The sequence below is a fragment of the Bos javanicus genome, chromosome 27 (genome assembly GCF_032452875.1).
Source record: "Bos javanicus breed banteng chromosome 27, ARS-OSU_banteng_1.0, whole genome shotgun sequence".
Classification (NCBI taxonomy): domain Eukaryota; kingdom Metazoa; phylum Chordata; class Mammalia; order Artiodactyla; family Bovidae; genus Bos; species Bos javanicus.
In genome coordinates this window covers 15,085,622-15,112,137 of record NC_083894.1, presented here as the reverse complement: position 1 = coordinate 15,112,137, position 26,516 = coordinate 15,085,622, and the positions used below count along the sequence as shown (strand labels likewise).

At 42.9% G+C, this 26,516-nt stretch overlaps 1 protein-coding gene and 1 pseudogene across 9 annotated transcripts in view; one reads left to right on the top strand and one right to left on the bottom strand.

Moving 5' to 3' along the window:
• The window catches only part of PRIMPOL (primase and DNA directed polymerase), a 50,939-nt gene that overhangs the window by 5,248 nt on the left and 19,175 nt on the right, over positions 1-26,516 (bottom strand). For 8 of the 9 annotated variants that reach the window (XM_061404165.1, XM_061404166.1, XM_061404159.1 and 5 more), the window contains 6 exons: positions 26,247-26,394; positions 19,608-19,895; positions 5,153-5,315; positions 4,254-4,339; positions 2,466-2,555; positions 2,280-2,388 (listed from right to left, as the gene is read on the bottom strand). In XM_061404165.1, coding sequence (XP_061260149.1) covers positions 2,280-2,388; positions 2,466-2,555; positions 4,254-4,339; positions 5,153-5,315; positions 19,608-19,895; positions 26,247-26,394 — 884 coding nt within the window. The remainder of the gene's footprint in view (positions 1-2,279; positions 2,389-2,465; positions 2,556-4,253; positions 4,340-5,152; positions 5,316-19,607; positions 19,896-26,246; positions 26,395-26,516) is intronic. The other variant, XM_061404161.1, reaches the window with a different exon arrangement.
• Positions 14,854-15,474, top strand: LOC133239874 (large ribosomal subunit protein uL24-like; annotated as a pseudogene).

The following is a 26,516-nucleotide window of genomic DNA, read 5'->3' as shown; positions in this document are numbered from 1 at the left end:
CCTTGGAACAATGTGAAAAAGTTCAGACACTAAGGGCACCATGAACTGAGTCTGGGAACCACTGGGCCAGTGGCAGTTTGCCAAGCTGAGCGTCCTTGTCTATAAAGAATGCCCTTGGCAGGAGGTCTCTGATTTCTGTGTATGGTAAACAGGCCTAGAGTCTGTGGGTTTATAAGACACGGTTCCCTGCACATGTCACACATGCTATGTAACCATGAATATAAAACAGATGGTTCATAACCTCAGTGTTCCCTGCTGTGTACGGTGGCTGCTAGCTCCTGCCTCAGCTCTGAGCCGGAGTTAGAGAAAGCGTCCCGTGCAGGAAGGACGTGGGGAGCCGTGCCTGGTGTCCCAGGCCTGACTGCTTCCTTATACCTTTAAAACTACTAGTAAAGCTTATCATTGGGTAAGATCTCTGATTTGGATGAGGGAGGTTTGACGATCCAATCCTCAAATTAGTAATCGGAAACTCAGATGAAAACCACAATACCATTTAAACTCACCAGATTAGCAAAACAAATTTAAAAACCTAACGATAGTAAAATTTTGGTAAGAATATGGGGCAGGACAAAATCTGAAAACACTGCTGGTGGGAATATCAAGTAGCATGACCATTTGGGAAAATAATTTATCTAATAAAATTCACGCATATTCTGTGACACAGCAATTCTAGTTTGAGAAACTTGCGTATGTGCGCCAAGTGATACATACAGTATTTGTAGCTTCACTGTTTATAGCAGCAAGCCAAATGTCCACAGCAGGACAGCAGATGAACTGGTCTACTTACATATACAATGATGGAAACAAGCAACAGCTACATTCTGCACTATGCACAAACCTCATGAATATAATGTTGACCAAAAAGCAAGTCAAAGGACCAATTTACCATAAGATTAAAAAATGTAAAATGAAATGTCTGGAGATGCAAGCAAATATGGAAAAAACCATAAAGACGGAAAGATTGCCACAAAATTCAGGACAACAGCTATTATCTCTAAAGAAACTGTACCTGGGCCCAGAGGATACTTCTGAGGTTAAAAGTGGTAGATATGGCAAGTATATGCACATGTGTGTGTATATATACACACACACACACACACACACATGATGTATTTCACACTTAAAAGGAATACACTGGATAATAATACAACCTGTAATTCTTCAGAAAGAAATAGCAACCCGAGAATCTCAAAGTTAAATAATCATTATATGAAATGACTTTCTGGCAAACATTCATGAACAGAAAAAAAGACTAGGAAGATACACCAAAATCACAACCATAGTTCTGGGACTACAGGTGGTCTTTGGTACAGATTTGTGCACTGAGTTTTTGAAGTTTTTTTTAAAAACTGAATTAACCTATGTATACATTATAGCACTGAATCATAATATCTAAGATGTTTTCCAGCTTTTTAAAGTTTCATGATCATTTTCTCACGCCTGGCCCATGTGCTGTAAAAGCTTTATATATTGAAGTCTGAGCTTTGATATTAGGTATTGGCTGGTGGTGGTTTAGTTGCTAAGTTGTGTCTTAACTCTTGCAGTCCCATGGACTGTAACCCACCAGGCTCCTCTGTCCATAGGATTTCCCAAGTAAGAATACTAGAGTGGGTTGCCATTTCCTCCAGATGTTAGATATTAAAACATAGAAATTCTGCTAACATCATAAATGATAATGACTGGGTTTCTATTTTATCCCTATCTGAATATTTCCTTATATGATGTAAAATTCTACTTCTGGTCTTACCTCATCCTTTATTTCCTCTTATTTTACCAGGGGCAAAAGACAAGTCCAAAACAAGGCCTTGCATATACAGCAAGCATTCAATAAATACTGGTTCTCTTCTGGACTATTCTTTGTCTTGAACATGTTAACTTAACCTTTAACTCTAATTCTTAAACCCTAGCAGAGTAGTTTCCTTCTTGCCCAAACTTGCTCACGTTTGATTTAGACTCCGTAGGTGTCAAAGGCTAATGGCTACTGGCTCTCATTTCTTTCTAGCCCCACTCAATTCTGCTGTAGTTTCCTCAAGATTTCACTATTTAAGGGGTTATTTTACCAAATAAAGTACAAATAAAGATGATATGTGCTGAGGCAAAGTAATAATTAAGATATTCACAATTAAATATTAAAAAGCACAAGCCAAATATAAGTTGTATGAGTTACAACTAAATCTATTATAACAAAATCATTTTTACATTTTCATCTTAAATTATAAACACTTAAAATATAATACTGGGTAAATACATAGAACTCATTAACAAGCAATAATACTTACATGATATTATTACTCCTGTGGGCTCTTCCAATGTTTTCACACCAGCGGTATTTACAAATGTCATAAACCAACAATTCTTCTGGGAAAAAGTAGTTCCACCGCCGAATTCCTGAACCACAAATAATGTTTCTAAAGGTACTATTACTCTATCATATAACAGTTAATAAAGAATAAAGTTATCTTTACCTCCTTTAATGCCATTTTTATTCACCAGTGAGAGAACAAATTGATCAATTTCAGGGTAAGGTGAACACTGAAAACCTTCAATGGTTTCTACTGCAACAGAAAAAATAATTATAAATCATAACAGCTAAGAGATGAGTTAAATTTTAAGTTGTTCAGTACAGCTGTGTTCACAGCCGCCTCCTGCCAGTTTTTAGTTTTCTTGCTTCTCTGCAGTTTGTCTTCTAATCAGTCGTGTATTCTCACAAGGAAGCAGGTAAAATGCAAACCTCTCAAATCAAATTGTAGCTACTTTTCATAAAAAGCATTTAGAATCACTTCAGTTGCTTGCTTCATTCTGATAAAGAGAAAAACAGCCCCCTACACTTGGGAGCTGGCCTTGTATTAATACTGTCACTGAGACCGCAGTGTGGCCACAAGCTGGCTGGGGACTTGGAGCTCAGCCCTGGTGTTCTCCCATTAATCAGAAACTGCTTCACAGAACTTCAGCATCATATAAGGTCACTGTGGCCACAATAATTCAGGACAAGAATAAAGACCAAACCACAAAAAGGACCAAACGCCAGCCTATTTTGTCTCAGTAGCTGCTCCTTTACCAGCTGTGGCGTTAGTCTCCCCCGTAGTCAGCCTTCTTTCCAGATAAGATTTATCGAGATATTTAAATCATAAAACTGTCACTGACAGCGCCCAACTCAAACAACAGCCCACTCTTCCTTGGAGACTCCTCAGAAGCATCTAACTCAAGCCTGGATCCTATAAGAAGTCCTTTTTAACGCCCTTTTTCTGAGATGCCTGTTTCCTATGGTGTGTAGTCTCCACCAAGGTAACCAGCGATAAACTCACTCATCACAGGCGCATTCTCCAGGGTCCTGTGGCTGCAGAGCACTAACATCTTATGTCTTCTATCTACAACTCTAAGGAAAATTACTTGAAATCTTATTTAAAGACAGAGTAATCTACTTTTCTTAAAGCCCAATTTCACTTACAAAAATAGTATACATAATAATATACATAATTAAAGAAATTTTGGAAAATTTATTAAAGCAGAAATGAGAGAAATAAACTTCAAATCAATGTCTAGAAACAACTGTTAGACAGTAAACAGATAAAATGTTATCCATATTTTTAAAATAAATGTGATCATACCTCACATAATGTTAGAGCCTTATCTCAACATCTTAAATGGGCATTTTTCATACTATATAGGCTTTATAAATCTAAATCAAATGTCTACAGAGTATTTTACAGTATGTAACCAATCCAATTTTGTTGTATATTAAAATTTTCAGTCTCATTCTTAGAATGATAGCCTAAAAAGTGTGTGTATTAAAATATTTACTGGAGAGTTTATATCTTAGAAAAAGATATTTTCTTCAGTAAAGGAATGAAGAACATATAGATTTCATGAAAAACTATATGGCCATTAAAAGAATGCAGAGGCTCTTCATGTGCTGGAAATGCAGGGGAGCTCTACTGGGTTAAACAGGAAACTGCTAACAGCGGTGACCCCTCTGTGGACAGAGGAGTGAAGAGATCTTTAAGTTTTCTCATTTTAATATGTGCTTATTTTAGACAACCTACATTATTCATATTTTTCCCCCAAAACACTATAAAATGAAAATTAGTAAGCTTTAAAATACATCTTTTTTTTTTTTTCACATTTTCCATTTTGGAGAGAAACGCACTTGTTCTGAAAGAACAGTACATATAAATATATAAGATTTAAGATTTTGAAGAAAAATAGATTTTGTGTCCTTAAATTTTCACAGCAAATTGTTTTCTTAAACTTACCTGAAGTACCGGTAGGACTGAAACACTGAACTCGCTGTTTACTTTGAGGTACGTCACATGTCAGAATTCGTAAAGCATCTGAGAACCTGAAGAAAATGTGTACAACAGAAAGTAATACTAGAATTAGATCTGACTACTGAAAGGACACAATTTCAGACAGTCTCATAATAAAATCCTTTGTTCAACAGCTCATTGTGCTAGGATGTTTATGCCACATTTGCCTACAAAAACACCAATCCAACCCCTACAAAAAGACTAGTTTGGTGACCATTTATAGTAGTTTCCTTAACTGCAGAGTCAGTCAGAAGACCTGAGAAATGCTGAAGCTACAGAAGCCTCTGAAATTTTTGTTAATTTTAAAAGTCTGGATAATAGGAAGAAAAAAAGAGGAACAAAAGCAAAGGGAGAAAATTCTACAGAAAAATTATTGATAATTTATTGGTCAGTTATTAATTTGACAAATATTTATGATATAATGTTGAGTAGACAAGACAGGTGATATATAAATAATGATCCCAAGAAATATGTTTCAAGTGAAGGATCTATGTAAATTATATTTCTGTATGTGCATATATAAAAAGAAAATTTTATCTTAACAGTAATTACATTTCCAAATGCAATAAGTAGTTTTTATTTTCTTTTTTAATAGAATAATCATTTTAGAAAACCTGGAAAATATATCACATATAAAAGGACATAAAGAGAAAAATAGTTAAAAATAACGTTTATTATTTTCTAGTTAATAGGCAAAAAAGAACAGTTAACCTAGAATTTTAAGAACTTTCTTTTACTCAAAATATAAAAACTTTATACAGTTCACATTTTAGTAATTCACAATGCCATTCATTGCTTAATAAATATTCTTGAACACACAATGGTTTAATTCTGGTCCTGCATACCTGACATTGCTGACCAAAGAAGACAGGAAGTATTGATTTTCTTTCGAAATATTCTTCGATTGTATAGGAAAAAATCTGTTATCTTCAGCAACTTCCAAAGCCACATACTTTCCTATTTTTGATGATTTATACAGTCGAAAGTTTCTATTCCTGGTGTAAACTCCTATATAATTAAAAAAACAGTATGAGTTCATGGTTTCAGTGGTGTGTTTCTAGGTCAGCAAATATTAATCCTGTTCAGCATTATTAGAAAAAACACATGGTTCTGGTTCCAAACAGCAACGGAGATCCTGAATTCACCTTCTCCCGTGGACACACTCTACAACAGTATACGAAACAATTTCACGTGGGCAAAATCTACCAGGTGGAAGACCCTTCTCATCAGGCAGTGAGAGGGAAATCACACCGAAGCAGCCGGGAAAGGCTGAGACACACTCTGGCCATAAACCCCACCCCAGACACAGCAGGTCCCAGCCTGCAGGGAACTCAAACCGGGAGCTTCTCCCCAAGGAGCAAAGTACTGCTGCAAACACCTGGATTTGAAGACCAACTGGGCTCCCACCCACGAGAGCCACTGTTGCTCAGTCACTAAGTTGTGTCTGACTCGGTGATCCCATGAACTCCAGCACGCCAGGCTTCTTGCCTCAAGAACCCCACGAACACGATGAAAAGGCAAGAAACCCATGGGGGCTGTGAAAACTTATGGGGGTTCCTGAAGAACAAGGCAGTGTGAGACTCACCTGCCTCGGAGTCAAGTTCAGAAGCAGCCACTTGAAAAGCACCCATTCTTCACGTGAGAGGTTTGTTTGCTAATTTTAAAGCCCTGGCCTGAGGGGCAAGGTCTCGTTGGTATAAAGGATGGAGCCTGCTGGGCACCGCCTTCCCTCTCGCCCTTTGCCTTGCTAAAGCTGGAGAGAATCACCTTTCCTTTTTCTTGTATGAGCAGTATCATCTTCACCCCTCTACTTTACTCCAGAGTGCCAGTATCTCCCAGAGGGGAGCTTTTAGGGTCAATGATCTCAAAACCAGGGCAGATGAACCTACCCAATCAAAGTAGAAAAAAAAAAAAAAAACTAGAAAAAAAACTATATTGCTTAAGGGATTTATGGGACAACATCAAGCAGACTCATATTCACATTACAGGAGTCCTAGAAAAAGAGAGGAACAGAAAACTTATCTGAAGGAGTAATGGCCAAAAACTTTCCTAACCTGGGGCAGAAAACAGACATACAGATATGGGGAGTCCAGAGAGTTGTAAATGAGATCAAACCAAAGAGACCCACAGCAAGACACATTATAAATAAAATGTCAAAAGTTAAAGCCAAGGAGAGAATCTTAACCTACCAATACAAAAAACTTGTTACCTGCAAGGGAACAAGACAACCACCAGATTTTTAAGAAATGTTCCAGGCCAGAAGGGAGTGGCATGATATATTGAATCCGGCTGACGGAAACGAACCACCAAGAATACTGGCAAAGCTACCATGCATAATGGAAGCATAAAGAGCTTTCCAGACAAGTGAAGGCTAAAGGAGTTCACCACCAAACCAGCCTTGTAAAAAATATTAAAGGGACTTCCTTATACTGAAAAAATAAAAGACGCCTTAAGGGCTTCTCTGCCCGTGGAATTCTCCAGACAAGAACACTGGAGTGGGCTGCCATTCCCTTCTCCATGGGATCTTCGTGACCCAGGGATCAAACCCGGGTCTCCTGTACTGCAGGTGGATTCTGTATCGGCTGAGCCACCTGGCAAGCCCTAAGACAACATGAAGGTGTGAATCACCGGTAAAAGCAAATATGTAGGAGAGGTAGGGGACTGAGACGCAGAATTAGTATGAAGGTTAAAAGACAAAAGCAGTACAAATGCTATGCTTAGTTAAGGGGTACACAGATGACAGGGCTGGGGCTAAAAGTTACAAATTTAGAATATTCCCAAACCTAAGTTCTTATCACTTAAAACAGACTGTTAAAAGTTGTTCTATGTAAGCTTCATGGTAACCACAAAGTAAAAACCCACAGTACACACACAACAGGACAAAAGAAAGCGAAGCATACTCTCCTGCATTGCAGGCAGATGCTTTACCAGCTGAGCTACCAGGGAAGCCCACCAGACATGCATCAAACCTCAGAGGGAGAGAGCAAGAGAGCTGGAAGCAAAGAGAGGAACCACGAAACAGCCAGCAGAAAACGATGAACAATATGGCAGTAAGTACGTCAGAGAGCAAACAATGAAAAGCACAATCACAGAAAAGGAACCAAATGATCACATGGATCACAGCCTCATGTAATTAACGAAACCATGACGCATGCCGGGCAGGGCCACCTAGACAGAAGGGCCATGGTGGAGAGTTCTGACAACACATGGTCCACTGGGGAAGGCAATGGCAAACCACTTCAGCATTCTTGCCTTGAGAACCCCATTTATACTATGAAAAAGCAAAAAAATATGACACTGAAAGATGAGCCCTTCAGGTCAGTAGGTGTCTAAATATGCTACTGGAGAAGAGCAGATAAACAGCTCCAGAGGGAATGAGGAGGCTGAGCCAAAGCAGAAAGGATGCAGAGTTGTGGACGTGTCTGGTGGTGAAAGAAAAGTCCGAATCTGTAAAGAACAATACCGCCTAGGACTCTGGAAATGTTAGGTCCATGAACCAAGGTAAATTGCAAGTGGTCAAACAGGAGATGGCAAGAGTGAACATCAACATTTTAGGAATCAGTGAACTAAAATGGATGGAAATGGGTAAATTTATTCAGATGACCATTATATCTACTACTGTGGGCAAAAATCCCTTAGAAGAAATGGAATAGCCCTCATAATCAACAAAAGAGTCTGAAATGCAGTATTTGGGTGCAGTCTCAAAAACTACAAAATGATCTCTGTTTGTTTCCAAGGCAAACCATTCAACATCACAGTAATCCAAGTCTATGCCCAAACCACTAATGCTGAAGAAGCTGAAGTTGAACCATTCTATGAGGACCTATAAGATCTTCTAGAGCTAAAACACCAAAAAAAAAAACAAAAACAAAAACACATGTCCTTTTCATCACAGGGGACTGGAATGCAAAAGTAGGAAGTCGAGAGATAACTGGATTAACCAGCAAGTTTGGCCTTGGAGTACAGAATGAAGCAGGGCAAAGGCTAACAGTTTTGCCAAGAGAATGCACTGGTCATAGCAAACACCCTCTTAAAGAGGGCTACGCATGGACGTCACCAGATGGCCACTCTGGCAATCAGACTGATTATATTCTTTGCAGCCGAAGATGGAGAAGCTCTATACAGTCAGCAAAAACAAGACCAGGAGCTGACTGGCTCAGATCGTGAACTACTTATCGCAAATTTCAGACTGAAATTGAAGAAAGTATAGAAAACCACTAGACCATTCACATATGACCTAAATCAAACCCCTTATGATTACACAGTGGAGGTGACGAACAGATGCAAGGGATTAGACCTTGTAGACAGAGTGCCTGAAGAACTATGGACAGAGATTCATAACACTGTACAGGAGGTGGCAAGCAAAACCATCCCAAAGAAAAAGAAACGCAAGAAGGAAAAGTGGTTGTCTGAGGAGGCCTTACAAATAGCTGATAAAAGAGAGACAGGAAACGCAAAGGAGAAAGAGAAACATACCCAACTGAATGCAGAGTTCCAGAGAATGGCAAGGAGAGATAAGAAAGTCTTTTTCAGTGAATGATGCAAAGAAATAAAAAACAGAATGGAAAAGACTAGAGATCTCTTCAAGACAATTAGAGATACCAAGGGAACATTTCATACAACGATGGGCACAATAAAGGACAGAAGTGGCAAGGACCTAACCAGCAGGAGATGTTAAGAAGACGGGGTGAGGATACACAGAAGAACTGTGCAAAAAGGTCTTAATGACCCGGATAACCACAATGGTGTGGACACTCACCTAGAGACAGACATCCTGGAATGTAAAGTCCAGTGGGCCTTAGGAAGCATAACTACAAACAAAACTAGTGGAGGTGATGGAATTCCAACTGAGCTATTTCAAGTACTAAAAGATGATGCTGTGAAAGTGCTGCACTCAATATGTCAGCAAATTTGGAAAACTCAGGAGTGGCCAGAGGACTAGAAAGAGTCAGTTTTCATTCCAATCCCAAAGAAAGGCAATGCCAAAGAATTCTCAAACAACTGTACAACTGCACTCATTTCACATCTTAGCAGAGTAATGCTCAAAATTTTCCAAGCCAGGCTTCAACAGTACATGACTGTAGAACATTGATTCAAGCTGGATTTAGAAAAGGCAGAGGAACCAGAGATCAAATTGCCAATAATTGCTGGATAACAGAAAAAGGAATAAAATTCCAGAGAAACATCTGCTTTGTTGACTATGCCAAAGCCTTGGACTATGTGGATCACAACAAACTGTAGAAAAATCCCAAGGACATGGGAATACCACCTTACCTGCCTCCTGAGAAATCCATATGCAGGTCAAGAAGCAACGGTTACAATCAGACATGGAACAATGGACTGGTTCCAAATAGGGAAAGGAGTACGTCAAGGCTGTATATTGTCACCCTGCTTATTTAACTTATATGCCAAGTCAGTCACGTGAAATGCTGGACTGAATGAAGCATAAGCTGGAATCAAAATTGCCGGGAGAAATATCAAGAACCTCAGATATGCAGATGATATCACCCTAATGGCAAAAGTTGAACACAAACTAAAGGGCCTCTTTCACTAAAGAGGTGGAAGAGGAGAGTGAAAAAGCTGGCTTAAAACTCAGCATTCAGAAGACGAAGATCAAGGCATTCTGTCCCATCACTTCATGGCAAATAGATGGGGAAACAGTGGAAACAGTATCAGACTTTATTTTTTGGGGCTCCAAAATCACTGCAGATGGTGACTGCAGCCAAGAAATTAAAAGACACTTGCTGCTCCTTGGAAGAAAAGCTATGACAAATCTAAACAGCATATTAAAAAGCAGAAATATTACTTTGCCAACAAAGGTCTAGCCAAAGCTATGGTTTTTCTAGTGGTCATGTATGGATGTGAGAGTTGGACCATAAAGAAGGCTGAGTGCAGAAGAATTGATGCTTTTGAACTCTGGTGATGGAGAAGACTCTTGAGAGTCCCTTGGGCTGCAAGGAGATCCAACCAGTCCATCCTAAAGGAAATCAGTCCTGAATATTCATTGGAAGGACTAATGTTGAAATTGAAGTTCCAATATCTGGCCACCTGGTGAGAAGAGCCAACTCACTAGAAAAGACCCTGATGCTGGGAAAGATTGAAGGTGGGAGGAGAAGGGGACGACAGAGGATGAGATAGTTGGATGGCATCACTGACTTGATGGACAAGAGTTTAAGCTCTGGGAGTTGGTGAAGGACAGGGAAGCCTGGCATGCTGCAGTCCAGGGGTCACAAAGAGTAGACAGGACTGAGCGATTGAATAACAACACTAATGCAAGTCAGCTGTGTTTGGAATTTACTCCAATACCTGCGCCCCGACATTTCCCAAGGGCAGCTGTCATTAACCCAGACCCAGGTCCTATGAATTAAAATCCTGTGATCGCCATGGATTAAGCTGTAGTTCTCGAATATTTCCACAAGGCGGCAGCACTTTTCCTTGCCCACCTCAAGCCCTCTTCTAAGCGCGCAGCCTCCTAGGTTCTAAGCACCCACAAGAATGTACTGTGAGCCCCTAAGAGATCAGTGTGGACGGGGTGTCTGTGTGATGCTCTAGGACTTAAACGCTTTAGTATTTTCTCAGGCACAATCCACTCTAATTCACCAACCAAAAAGCGAACTTTCCCTCACGGTGTGGTGGCCCCAGGAAACCAAGGTGGGTGAAAAGAAAGTGCTGCCGCCTTGTGCACATTTTCGGAACTACAGCTTAATCCCTGTGCTAACAGTACCTCAATTCACTCCTGGGTTTGGGTTAATGACAGCTGCTCTCAGGGAACGTCCTGAGGCAGGTATTGGAGAAGTAAGTTCCAAACACAGCCGACTTCCGGGAAGCCAACTGCCAAAGGTAAATTGTCCTCAACCACTTTAAACAGAAAAGGAAAAACAATTTGAACGTCCACCACGGGTAAGATGGTAAGCATCCCTAAGTGACACAGGAAATGTCAGTCAAAAGGCCAATGGGAAGTCACATCCCATCCGGCACAATGGCCATCTTCCCAACTCTGAAAACAATAAATGCTGCTGGAAGAAGCCGCCTGAAGAAGAAAGGAATCCCCGAAATTGGTAGCAATATACACTGTCAGCAGCCAGGATAATGGAGAGGCCTCAAATGACTGGGAAAAAAAACTGTCACGATGGGCTAAGCCTAGAATTGGACGTCCCCACACCGGGGCCTGTATCCTGAGAAAAGCACACAGCAGAGGCACACGCAGCAAGGAGCGCTGCAGCGCCGCTTCCGATCTCCAGGACTCAACCAGCACCTGCAACAGGAGATCAGGGCGTAAACAGGACGTGCCACTTAGATACGGCAGGCTATTTCTCATTCCTGTACAGCCGCCCCTGAAGTTACAGAATTATGACGCTGGTGGCCGCAGGGATGGGCTCATACACTGAGGAAAGTCAGTCACGCAGAGGTAGAACGTGATGTATGAGGAATTCTCCAGGTTAAACAAAAAACAGACATACAAGGCAGCAAATTTATAATGCAGAAAGAGAGTCTGCGAAATCAAAGTCAAACAAATGGTTTCGGTAAAAACAAGAAACCAAAGTGAAAGAATGGAATGAATCAGGAGGTCCGTATGTAAATTGACAAAAAACTCTGTGTCTGTAACAAATAATCCACAATGATTATCCCCTTCCTTACTTCCTTCCTTGGACATATACAGGGATTCTGTATCTCTAAGAGATAATCCACAAAACTTATCTCCTATATTCCAGCTTGGTATTCACAGAAAAGTGTCTCTGAGATTACCAATACAGCACGACCTGCTGCACACCATCTGCTAGATGTTCTAAGGCAAAAGTCCGAAAGAACAGTAGAGCTGGCCCATTGGTAACGTAACACCCCAACCCGGGGCTGTACGCTGACAGCCATCACAGCGTGGCAAATCCACTATACTTCAAAGGAGCATCGGCAAGGTGTTAAAGGAAAGGAAAGAAAAGCAGTGCCTGTTGATCCTCTCCGACCTCCCAGACTAGGGGTGCTGGCCCATCCCTGGAGACCGAGCAGGCTTGGGTCCCACTGCTCAACGAAGGTGGGGTCAACACAGCCGGGCTCGGTGCCCCGGGCTGAACCCCTTGGGAGGGTCTACACTGTGCCAGGTCTGGCTGGGACAAGAGGCCGGTGTGGCATCAAGGCCTCGAGGAATTTCAAGACAAAATTCAGCTGGTCTGCATCTCTCCTGAGCTGGGGATCCCAGCTGAAGCCTCCCTCCTGAGAGTGGAGCCTCCCAGCATCTCAGCACCCGCAGCAGTGTACTGTGGAGCCCGAACACATTGGTCTGGACGGGGCGTCTGTGTGCTGCTTTAGGGGGAAAGGGCAGGTAGACTCACAGCCTTTCATGTTTGCTCAGGCACAGTCCATTCCAAATCAGCCCAGGAAGCCAACTCTCCCCACGGCTCTGGCTGCTGCAGGAAACAAAGGTGGCTGAGAAAGTGCTGCAGCCTCAGCGCATTTTCTGTGTTGCTGCTTAAAGATCAACATTCAGAAAACTAAGATCATGGCATCTGGTCTCATCACTTCATGGCAAACAGGTGGGGAAACAATGGAAACAGTGGCAGACTTTATTTTCTTGGGCTCCAAAATCACTGCAGATGGTGACTGCAGCCATGAAATTAAAAGATGCTTGCTCCTTGGAAGAAAAGCTATGACCGACCTAGACAGCATATTAAAAAGCAGAGACATTACTTTGCTGACAAAGGTCTGTCTAGTCAAAGCTATGGTTTTTCCAGTGGTCATGTATGGATGTGAGAGTTGGACTATATAGAAAGCTGAGCACCAAAGAATTGATGCTTCTGAACTGTGGTGTTGGAGAAGACTCTTGAGAGTCCCTTGGACTGCAAGGAGATCCAACCAGTCAGTCCTAAAGGAAGTCAGTCCTGAATATTCATTGGAAGGACTGATGCTGAAGGTGAAGCTCCAATACTTTGGCCACCTCATGCGAAGAGCTGACTCATTGGAAAAGACCCTGATGCTGGGAAAGATTGAGGGCAGAAGGAGAAGGGGTCGACAGGATGAGATGGCTGGATGGCATCACTGATTCGATGGACCTGAGTTTGAGAAAGCTCTGGGAGATGGTGAAGGATGAAGCCTGGTGTGCTGCAGTCCTTGAGGTCGCAAAGAGTTGGACACGACTGAGTGTGGCCTCAGGATAAAAAGGTGGGTGAGAAAAAGTGCTCCCGCTTTGTGGACATTTACCATAACTAGAACTTAATTAACGAATGCTCACAGGACCTAAATTCATAAAACCGTGGGTTTGTTTTAATGACAGCTGCCCTCAGGAAATGTCCTGGGGCAGGTACTCAGTTCAGTTCAGTCGCTCAGTCATGTCCGACTCTTTGCGACCCCGTGGACTGCAGCACACCAGGCCTCCCTGTCCGTCACCAACTCCCAGAGCAGGTCAGGTCCATTGAGTCGGTGATGCCATCCAATCATCGCATCCTCTGTTGTCCCCTTCTCCTCCCACCTTCAATCTTTCCGAGCATCAGGGTCTTTTCTAGTGAGTTGGCTCTTCTCATCAGGTGGCCAGATATTGGAACTTCAGTTGCAACATTAGTCCTTCCAATGAATATTCAGGACGGATTTCCTTTAGGACTGACCGGTTGGATCTCCTTGCAGTCCAAGGGACTCTCAAGAGTCTTCTCCAACACCACAGTTCAAAAGCATCAATTCTTCAGTGCTCAGCTTTCTTTATAGTCAAACTCTCACATCCATACATGACCAGTGGAAAAACCATAGCCTTGACTTGACAAAGACAGACCTTTGTCAGCAAAGTAATGTCTCTGCTTTTTAATATGTTGTCTAGGTTGGTCATAGTTTTTCTTCCAAGGAGCAAGTGTCTTTTAATTTCATGGCTGCAGTCACCATCTGCAGTAATTCTGGAGCCCAAGAAAAGAAAGTCTGACACTGTTTCCCCATCTATTTGCCATGAAGTAGTTAGACCGGATGCCACGATCTTTGGTTTCTGAATGTTTGAGTTTTAAGCCAATTTTTTCACTCTCCTCTTTCACTTTCATCAAGAGGCTCTTTAGTTCTTCTTCGCTTTCTGCCATAAAGGTGGTGTCATCTGCATATCTGAGGTTATTGATATTTCTCCCAGAAACCTTGAATCCAGCTTGTGCTTCTTCCATCCCAGCGTTTCTCATGATGTACTCTGCATAGAAGTTAAATAAGCAGGGTGACCATATATAGCCTTGACATACTCCTTCCCCGATTTGGAACCAGTCTGTTGTTCCATGTCCAGTTCTAATGGTTGCTTCCTGACCTGCATATGGATTTCTCAGGAGGCAGGTCAGGTAGTCTGGTATTCCCATCTCTTTCAGAATTTTCCACAGTTTGTTGTGATCCACACACTCAAAGGCTTTGGCATAGTCAATAAAGCAGGAGGAGATGTTTTTCTGGAATCTCTTGCTTTTTTGATGATCCAACAGATGTTGGCAATTTGATCTCTGGTTGCTCTGCCTTTGGAGAAGTAAATTTCAAACACAGCCGACTTCCAGGAAGTCTACTGACAACAGTAAACTGTCCTCACCCCCTTTAAAAAAAAAAAAAAAGGAAAAACCACCTGACACTTCCACCTCAGGTGAGACGCTAAGCGTCCCCAAGTGCCGCAGGAACGACAATCACAAGGCCGACGGCAGCCCACAGATCCTTCCCTTCTGTGGCCATCGCTGAAGTGCCAGCTGCCAAAATGAAGTTCAATCCCTTTGACTTCTGACCGAAGCAAGAACTGAAAAACGCACTTCATTGCACCTTCCCACATTCACAGGAAAATTGTGTCTTCTTTCTAAAGAGCTAAGACAGAAGTACAACGTTCCATCCACGCCCATCCGACAGGATGATGAAGTTGAGGTTGTACGAGGGCACGACAAAGGGCAGCACACTGGCAAAGTAGTCCAGGCTTCCAGGAAGAAACGCGTCAGAGAAGGCTAATGGCACGACCGCCCACGTGGGCACTCACCCCAGCAAGGTGGTTATGACCAGACTGAAACTGGACAAAGACTGCAAAAAGATCCTCAAACGCAAAGCCAAATCTCGCCCAGTAGGAAAGGAAAAGGGCAAATATCAGGAAGAAACAATTGAAAAGATGCAGGAATGAAGTCATCTTGTCTACAGATTTCATTAAAACCTGTTAAAAAAAAAAAAAAAAGTCAACGGGAATTCACATCCCACCCATCACAATGGCCATCTTTTCAACTCTAAAAACAATCAGTGCTGCCAGAAAAAGCTGCCTGGAGAAGAAAAGAATGCCCCTAAGCTGCCGGTGGAAATACACACTGGCAGCAGCCAGTATAATGGAGGGGCCTCAAATGACTGAAATAAAACTGATAAGACAGGCTAAGCCTAGAATCGGACTTCCCCACACAGGGGCCTGTATCCTGAGAAAGCCACAGAGCAAAAGGCACACGCAGCCCAAGGAACACTGCAGCGCCGCCTCCGACTGCCAGGACACAACCAGCATCTGCGACAGGAGATCAGAGCGTAAACAGGACGTGCCACTGAGATACGGCAGGCTATTTCTCATTCCTGTACAACCGCCCCTGAAGTTACAGAGTTATGACGCTGGTGGCCGCAGGGATGGGCTCACACACTAAGGACAGTCAGTCATGCGGAGGTGGAACATGGTGGATGAGGAATTCTCCAAGCAAACAAAAAACAGGCATACGAGGCAGCAAACCAACAATTCAAAAAGAGTCTGAAAAAGCAAAGCCAAAGAGACGGTGCCGAAAAACGAAGAAACCGAAGTGAAGGGCTGGAACCAGTGAGGAGGTCAGTATGTAAATCAATAAGAAATCACTATCTGTAAGAAATAGTCCACAATGATTACCCTCTTCCCTCCTTCCTTGGACATATACAGGGATTCTGTATCTCTACAAGATAATCCACAAAACTTATCTCCTCTCTTCCGGCTTGGTGTTCACAGAAAAGTGTCTCTGAGATAAATAATGCATAAGGACCTATGCTCACCACTCTGCTCGAATTTCTAGGGCAAAAAGTTCGAGAAAACAGTAGAGCTAGCCCATAGATAACATAATACCTGAATCAGGGGCTGTACGCTGACAGCCATCACAACACGGCAAATCAACTACAAGAGGGCGTCGGCAAGATGGTAAAAGCAGTGCCTGTTGATCCTCTCCGACCTCCCAGACTAGGGGTGCTGGCCCATCCCTGGAGACCAAGCAGGCTTGGGTCCCACTGCTCAACGAAGGTGGGGTCAACACAGCCGGGCTCGGTGCCCCGGGCTGAACCCCTTGGGAGGGTCTACACTGTGCCAGGTCTGGCTGGGACAAGAGGCTGGTGTGGCATCAAGGCCTCGAGAAATTTCAAGACAAAATTCAGCTGGTCTGCATCTCTCCTGAGCTGGGGATCCCAGCTGAAGCCTCCGTCCTGAGAGTGGAGCCTCCCAGCATCTCAGCACCCGCAGCAGTGTACTGTGGAGCCCGAACACATTGGTCTGGACGGGGCATCTGTGTGCTGCTTTAGGGGGAACAGGCAGGTAGACTCACAGCCTTTCATGTTTGCTCAGGCACAGTCCATTCCAAATCAGCCCAGGAAGCCAACTCTCCCCACGGCTCTGGCTGCTGCAGGAAACAAAGGTGGCCGAGAAAGTGCTGCAGCCTCGGTGCATTTTCCGTGTTGCTGTTCAGTCGCTTGGTTGTGTCCGACTCTTTGTGACCCCATGGACTGCAGCACGCCAGGCCTCCCTGTCCATCACCAGCTCCCAGAGCTTGCTCAAACTCAGGTCCATCGAGTCGGTGATGCCATCCAGCCATCTCATCCCTGTCGTCCCCTTCTCCTCCTGCCCTCCATCTTCCCCAGCATCAGGGTCTTTTCCAATGAGTCAACTCTTTGCATCAGGCAGCCACAGTACTGGAGTTTCAGCTTCAACATTAATCCTTCCAATGAACACCCAGGACTGCTCTCCTTTAGGATGGACTGGTTGGATCTCTTTGCAGTCCAAGGGACTCTCAACTGTCTTCTCCAACACAACAATCCAGAAGCATCAATTCTTCGGCACTCAGCTTTATAGTCCAACTCTCACATCCATACATGACCACTGGAAAAACTGTAGCTTTGACTATATGGCCCTTTTCAGCAAAGTAATATCTCTGCTTTTTAATACACTGTCTAGGTTTTTCATAGCTTTTCTTCCACAGTGATTTTGGAGCCCAAGAAAAATTAAAGTCTGTCACTGTTTCCATTTTCTGTAACTACTACATAATCCCTGGTGCTCAAAGGACCTCATTTCACAGGGCCTGGGTTTGGGTTAATGACAGCTGCTCAGGAAACCTCCTGGGGCAGGTACTGGAGAAGTAAATGTCAAACACAGCTGACTTCCAGGCAGCCAACTGCCGAAGGTAAATGTCCTCACTCGCTTTAAATAACCTGCTAAACAGCACAGCTTAGCTTAGCCTACATTAAACATGCTCAGAACACTTACATTAGCCTACCCCTGTGTAAAGCCATCTAACACGAGGCCTATTTTGTAATGAAGTGTTGAATATCCCATGTAACTTATTGAACAGCATACTGAAAGTGAAAAGCAGACTTGCCATCCGCGTATAGACTGGGTGTAAGCGCGTCAGTTTCCCGTCCTTGAGGAGCTGCAGCTCACCGCCGCCGCCCAGCATCACATGAGCGTGATACACACCACACATCGCCAGGCCAGGAAAAGGTCAAAACTCAAAATTCAAAGTATGGTTCCCACTGAATATACCACTTTTACCTCATTGTGAAATCAGGAAGTGGAGAAAAAACCTAAGTGAAGCCATCAGTAAGTCGGGGACCGTCTTTCTGAAAACTCTAAAGACTCCAGCAAAAATCTGTTAGAATAAATGAATACAATAAAGCTGCAGAAAATAAAATCAATGTATAGAAATCTGTGGTGTTTCTATACACTAATAACAAATGTCAAAAGAGAAATTAAGAAAACAATCCCATTTACAATTGCATCAAAAAGAATAAAATATCTAAGAATAAATCTAACCAAGGAAGCGAAAGACCTGTGCACTGAAAACCACAAGCATACTTCTGAGCTACAGTGGGATCAGTTCCAGAACACCACAATAAAGCAGATACCAGAACAGTCACACGGAATTTTTCACTTCCCAGTGCATATTAAAGTTATGTTTACATTACATTTCAGTTCATTCAAGGTGCAAACAGTATTGTCTTCAAAAATGTAAATACCTTAATTATGAAATACTTTATTACTAAAAAATGCTAACTTTCATCTGAGCCTTCAAGTCATAGTAGTTAACATCAAAGACCAGTAATCATAGGTCATCAAAACAAATATAATAACAATGAAAAAGTCTAAAATATTGCAAGAATTACCAAACATGAAGCAAAGACACAAAGTGAACAAATGCTGTTGGAAAAATTGTGATATTAATTCACTCGTAAAAATCATTTTGTAAAAAAAAATGCAGTATCTGCGACGTGTAATAAAATGAGGTACGGCTATTATACTTCTAAATTCTTATAGCTGGTCTTCAGGGGTGCTGGGAAGACAGGCCATACAACAGGAACACTCTCAGCCTGGCTGGCCTGGTAACCTTGCTTATGGTTTAAACTCACTTTTCTTCAAGCTGTAGACACTGAGGCTCTCTGAATTGCTCTAACCATCAATGGAAAAATGCTGCTCTTAACAGCTTTTCAAATCACAAGCTAGAGCTCAATACCAAGTCGGGTTTAGGTTGCCAAATGGAAGCTCAGCTGAATCAGGGGTGCTGACTGGCCTGAGTGCTACCTAACGAGGCTGAGGTCCCGCGCCAGTGTTTCATACATACTACCTCGGATTCAGCAAGCAGAAAGGGGCAGGGCAGAAGAGAGCACAGCTGAAGAAGCCTGGTGCGATCGTAGCAGGAAGCTGATGAGGCAGCCCCTGCAAAGTTCCTCAGTGCAGAACATGGCAGCCTTCTCTGCCCACCGAGCACGTCATTGTTACACTGTATCTGTTTTTTATAGATTATTTCATCTAATTAAACCTGTCAGCAGTGCTGGAGACTGCTGACCCAACTGCACCCCTGAGAGCACTTCAGAGCAGGAGCCGGCCACAATCACCCTCCTCCGGAGCCCCGGCCAGCCCGTCTGTGGGTCCCCCGGGCCCTCTCTGAGATCTCAGCCCAGAAACCTCCGAGAGTTCCAGCACCTGAGCTCACGATCCCGTTCTGCTCATGACCCCGCTCTCACCGAGGGGCAGTGCTGGGGGTGAGAATCCTAGGCGAGTGACAAGCGGGCACGGAGCGGTGCCTCACAGCAGCACACAGCTCCATCTAACAGAACGCAGTCAATTCCACGTACCCAGATCCACAAAAAGACGCTTTTCTCCCATGTCATTCTTCACTATTAAAAACGAAAGATCAGGACTGCTTTGCTGAGCCGACCCCAGCCTCCCCAGTTTCTCTGAATTCGATGTCCGGCTCTCTCCTACGTCGATATCTGTGGACATTTTACTAAAGCAAGTTCCTTGTTCACTTGGTGTTTCAGAAAAATGGGTAAATTCACGGCCCGTCGTCTCGGGGGTCATATCCTCATCTTCACTGGCAATTAAGTGAAAAGCAGGCTGCAAGATTTTTCGCACAAAATTACCTAAAGGAAAAATAAAAAGGTTAATCAAATTTTTTTCTGCAAACCATACCAAGATCGAGGCACAGAGCCACACGTGGCAATTTTACGCAGCAAGGTGTCTACGTTTGATTTCTGGTTTTAAGGCTGAGTAGTTATTACAAACTGTAACACAAGTCTCCTGTGCGTCCTTCCTCTTGCGTAATCTTTAACTTTTTAAATTCCCTTTTGCAAGGGAGCTTGTGTAACTTATGATCACATCTCAGAAGGGAAGGTGAACCTGAGATCTGTCACTGTTGCTAGTGTGGGCCTGGGTCTAATGCTCTGTCACCAAAAACGCACTCGGATGAATACAAACTGCATAGAGTTTACATTCAAATCAGTGACTGAAGAATTTTATTTATTAATAAAATAAAGCAAGGCTTATATGTGTGAACAGTGCTCTACCAAGCTCTGCCATACTCTCCTGAAGTCAGGATGTCAGCAAATTTCTCAGGACTTGCTTCTGTCTCCTTTAGCTGCCCTGACATCCCCAAGAACCCGACATTCACAGCCGTCAGTTTAAGGGTCACGCTCTTCCTCCCTTCTTCTATGCGGCCACGAGCTGGGTTGTGGCCCAATAACTAAAATCCAGAACTAAAGCAAGTAAATACATTTATTGTATGTCAAGATTTATTCTAAGGGCTCTTAGTATCAGTAGTGATATCTGTACCTAGAAAAGATGGTATGACAATCCGGAGCCTCTTTAAACTTGCATATATTGTTTATACCGCAAAAGTCAAGTAAATAATTTGGTTAGGCCGTTTCCTGCATAACAACAGTGGACAAATGCAGCACTACAAGAAAAACTAAATTTTAGTCTTTAAAGCTAGTACAGTCTGGGTTTGTTACTTATTTACCGGACAGCTTGAACCCTTTAATTACAAGATACACATGCTCTAAGTTCAAAATTCTTCCTCCAAATTAGACTCAATTACTTTCTTAATCAAAGGAACAATTCACTACCTTGTATAACACTAAGCATCAAAATGAAAGCAAAAGCATTTGATGCTTGCAATCATATCAGACAAGATTATCTCCGGGATGAGGGAAACATATACTGAGTAAAAAAAAAAAAAAAAATCATGATATATCAGAGGACAATAAAGCAAAAAATTGATGAGAGTCAATTTTCCTGGAAATGTACAAAAAATTACAGCTACTTGACACAAAGAATGCGTGGTTACTGAACCAGCTGTAATCATGATATATCAAAAGACAGTAAAGCAATAAATTGATAAAGTCCATTTTCCTGGGTATCACTTGACACTCCAGAAGGCGTGGCTGCAGCCTGGCTGTGAAGGCCATGCTGAGCAGGTCGGGAGGCCTCTGACCTGTGGCACGGAGCCAACCAGGCCAGGCTGGGACCACGGAGGGGCCACCTTAACGCCAACACGGGCTCCACAAACAGCTCTGCCCTCTGCTGCCCTTCCCCGGCCGTGTCTCCCTCCCCTCCTCATTCACACAGGGACTGCTGGCTGGGAATAACCCAAAAGAACATATCAATCACAGAATGTCAGCTTCTGTGGCAGGCTGGCAGCAGAGTGCTTCAAGCAGACCAAATCTGTACATCCTGCTCACAGTCTGTGCTCTTACACCTAGCCTAATTCCTCTTTCCAAAAGGCTGACAACAGGGAACAGAAATGTCACCAAGAGATACACCGAGAGAGAGGAACCAAAGTGGAGAGCTGGGGTAATTTCATAGTCTCTGCACCTCTGGTTCTGGCCGCTCATAATGCAAGGGGATCAAAGCCTCAGATGGCACCCCACTTAATCACCTGGGACTGTGTCTCTCACTCTCGCCACTCTAGATTCCCACTGCTCCCCAAATTAGTCACAAACTCGTGTCTGTACTTTTGCTTATGTTGCTCTGACAGTAAAGCCTTTCTTATTTTAGTCTGTATGATAGAATTTGATTTCAAGCCCAGCTGGACTGTCAGCTGCCTTGAGAAAATCGCTGTAGCAGAGACTGATTATTATCTGTCCAAGTTCCCTTCTCCCCTTCTTCCCCAGCAACAAATCTCAATCTTTAGCCTTGGGGCTAGGAGTCACAGAGCAGACTGTGAGGAGTAAGTAGGAACCAAAGAAATGTCCTGCTGAGGGCTCCGTGTCCACACCGACAGCAGAGCCCACCTAACGTGCAGTCATTCATTCGGCAAATGTTACATCACTACTTGTATTTATGATTGTTATCTTATTAATGTTACTGATGAAGACATTATTACCTGATAAGATCTGGAAATACAATAGTGAGTAAGAATCAATCCATGCCCTAAGGAAACATTAACTAGAACAGAGAAAACAAAACAAAAACAAGAAATTACCCTGAAAGGCGGTGGCTGCTTTGACGGAACAGGTACTGGGTGCGCCCTGCAACCCAGATGCCACACAAACCAACATCTTCGGGTTTGAGAGGTAACAGACACAGCTTCTCAGATGACAGTGCCTACACGGAATCTCAACAGACCAAGCGAACTGGCCAGAGTGAGGCGAAAACAGCGCAAAGCACCAGGGAGAGTGTGGCCTGGTGGGAGCTAAGTGAAGGGCGGAGTAAGAAGAGCCAAGCGGTTAGAGACGAGGCCGGCGCCCGTGGGCCTCACCTTGCGAACCAGAACCTCTGCGCCTTTCCCTGAAGGCAAGGAATGATCCTGGAGCAGTTCGAGGCACACAGTGGTATGATCAGATCCCTCTCGCTGTCTGAGTAGGGTGGGTGAGTGAGAGTACTTCTACTCAGGTAACTGGGTGGACGCTCACAGCACTCAGATACACGTGCCCCAGGAGAAGGAGCAAGTCTGGAGGAAAAGATGAGGAGTGTGGCTAAAGACATGCCGCGTTTCAAGTGTGTGTGGGGATGTCTAATGTGAGACCGATCTTGCCTGCAGATAAAGATTTGAGAGTCATCAACACACAAATGGGAACTGAAGCCATGATAGTGGATGATCATGAAGGTTATAGACAGAATGAGAAGGATAAGCTCAGATTGGATAATTACTAACATCCAAGGGATGAAAGCTTGGATATTAATAAGTATTGAATCTAGAGTACAAACTGAAGCAGGGCAAAGTCTAACAGTTTTGTCTAAAGAACACACTGCTCATAGCACACACCCTCTTCCAACAACACAAGAGATGACTCTACACATGGACATCACCAGATGTTCTTAACTGAAATCAGATTGATTAGATATTCTTAGCAGGTGAAGATGGAGAGGCTCTATTCAGTCAGCAAAAACAAGCCTGGGAGCTGACTGTGGCTCCGATCATGAACTCCTTATTGCCAAATTCAGACTTAAATTGAAGAAAGTGGGGAAAACCACTAGACCATTCAGGTATGACCTAAATCAAATCCCTGATGACTATACAGTGGAAGTGAGAAATAGATTTAAGGGACTAGATCTGATAGAGTGCCTAATGAACTATGGATGGAGGTTCGTAACACTGTATAGGAGGTGGTGACCAAAACCATCCCAAAGAAAAAGAAATGCAAAAAGGCAAAATGATTATCTGAGGATTATCTGAGCTATTACAAATAGCTGAGAAAAGAAGAGAAGTGAAAGGCAACGGAGAAAAGGAAAGATATAAGCATCTGAATGCAGAGTTCCAAAGAATAGCAAGAGGAGATAAGAAAGCCTTCCTCAGTGATAAAAGATGAAAACAACAGAATGGGAAGACTAGAGATCTCTTAAAGAAAAGCAGAGATACATTTCATGCAAGGGAATGAAATGCAAGATACATTTCAATCAAGGGAACATTTCATGCAAAGATGGGCTAAGGACAGAAATGATATGGACCTAACAGAAGCAGAAGATATTAAGAAGAGGTGGCAAGAATACACAGAAGAACTGTACAAAAAGGTCTTCACGACCCAGATAACCACAATGGTGTGATCACTGACAGAGCCAGACATCCTGGAATGTGAAGTCAAGTGGGCCTTAGGAAGCATCACTACAAACAAAGCTAGTGGAGGTGATGGAATTCCAGCTGAGATATTTCAAACCCTAAAAGATAATGCTATGAAAGTGCTTCACTCAATATGTCAGCAAATTTGGAAAATTCAGCAGTGGCCACAGGACTGGAAAAGGTCAGTTTTCATCCCAATCCCAAAGAAGGGCAATGTCAAAGAATGTTCAAACTACCACATAATTGCACTCATTTCACATGCAAGGTAATGCTCTAAATCCCTCAAGCTAGGCTTCAACAGTATGTGAGCTGAGAACTTCCAGATGTACAAGCTGGATTTAGAAAAGGCAGAGGAACCAGAGAACAAACCGCCAACATCCACTGGATCATAGAAAAAGCAAGGGAATTCCCGCAAAATATCTATTTTTGCTTCACTGACTATGCCAAAGCCTTTGACTGTGTGGATCACAGCAAACTGTGGAAAATTCTTAAAGAGATGGGAATGCCAGACCACCTTACCTGCCTCTTGAGAAATGCGTATGCAGGAAAAGAAGCAACCGTTAGAACCAGGCATGGAACAATGAACTGGTTCAAAACTGGAAAAGGAGTATATCAAGGCTGTATGCTGCCACCCTGCTTATTTAAACTACATGCAGAGTACATTACGCAAAATGCCGGACTAGATGAAGCTCAAGCTAGAATCATGATTGCCAGGAGAAATATCAATAACCTCAGATATGCAGATGACACCACTCTAATGGCAGAAAGCAAAGAGGAACTAATGAGCCTCTTGATGAAAGTGAAAGAGAGTGAAAAAGCTGGCTTAAAACTCAGCATTCAGAAAACTAAGACCATGGCATCCAGTCCCATCACTTCATGGCAAATAGAAGAGGAAAAAGTGGAAACAGTGACAGACTTTATTTCTTAGGCTCCAAAATCACTGCAAACGGTGACTGCAGCCATGAAATTAAGAAACGCTTGCTCCTCGGAACAAAAGCTCTGACACCTTGGAAGAAAAGCTCTGACACATCTAGACAGCGTATTAAAAAGCAGAGACATCACTTTGGTGACAAAGGTCCATACAGTCAAAGCTATGGTTTTTCCAGTAGTCATATACAGATGTGAGAGTTGGACCATAAAGAAGGCTGAGTGCCAAAGAACTGATGCTTTCAAACTGTGATACTGGAAAAGACTCTTAAGAGTTCCTTGGACAAAATCAAACTAGTCTGTCCTAAAGGAAATCAACCCTGAATATTCACTGGAAGGACTGATACTGAAGCTCCAATGTTTTGGCCACCTGATGTGAAGAGCAAACTCATTGGAAAAAACCCTGATGCCGGGAAAGATTGAAGGCAGGAGGAGAAGGGGGCAACAGAGGATGAGATGGTTGGATGGCCTCATTGGCTCAATGAATATGAGTTTGAGCAAGCTCCAGGAGATAGTAGGGGACAGGGAAGCCTGGTGTGCTGGAGTCCATATGATCTCAAAGAATCAGACATGACTGATCAACTGAACAACTAGGGACTAAAGAGAGAAGAAATATCCAACTAAGCAAACAAAATGGGAAGATAATGAGTCCTTGGTACACAGCACACTAGGCCACTTGACCTAGTGTTACCCTACTCTAGCAATTAGACCTTGACCTTTATGCCAGTCCATTTATAGCTATGTTCATGCCTTTGCCCTTGGTACCCTTGAAATTGTCAGATAGTTGTTCTGAATGGATTACCTGTTACCTGAACTTCAGTCAGTCACCTGCTTGCCCTACCTCTGCTAAGACATACACTCAGGAGTTTGACCTTTATTCAGACCTTGGTTTTCAGTGTTCCCTTTCTGCCTATTTGTTCTCCTGTGCACTGATTTCACTTATATCTGGGCCTGTACCCCTAAATGTCCAGTCCTGGAATTAATCCTCTGGTTATACTTTCAGGGTTACACATCTAGACTTCTCCCCACCCTAATATTTGACCTGGAACAACAAACAAGGCTTCATGAGTGTGGCCTGGAACCCAAGCCCAGCCCTTATGTATTAAAGGATAAAGCAATGCTACAATGCTAAAGCAAAGGTCAGAAATCCCAATCTGAGGCATCGCAGGTAAGACCTGAATTGGGTCTCGCCTGCATTACCCAGAAAACTTCTGAAACGACTCTTCTTGGAATAAAAACCAGGCCCGTGGCACGCATGACCATCCCAGTATCCAAAGCAAGAGGCACCACTGCCAAAGATATCCTGAGTATGCGAATCCATCTAAACTGTGTTGGGCACAGAAGGAAGTCTAGAACTAGAGGCAAATACTGAAAACATGAAAAATCATGATTGATTTTTTAGGACAGGTTAATTAATGAGCATTAAAAATGTGACAAATACAAAACGTTAAGAAGAAAGGAAAATATGTTTTCAATATAACTGCAACTTAAAAAAAAACAGTTCACTTACCAACATGAATATTATCTTTAAATGCCACATCATGGAGTTGAAATATTAAATGGCGGCTAAATTTTTCCTCGGTGCTAGAATCCAAGTTGAGAACATCTTCAGCTGAACAGTTAACTGTGTAAAACTCTTGAAGGGCTTTACAAACATGCTGAGAATGCAAAGAGAATTAGACATTATTTTAAATTTGTTTTAAACTTTTTTCATAAGCAAAATTCAAATCTTAGTACAAATAAACCTAACCTATTTTGATATCAGATTACATAACAATTT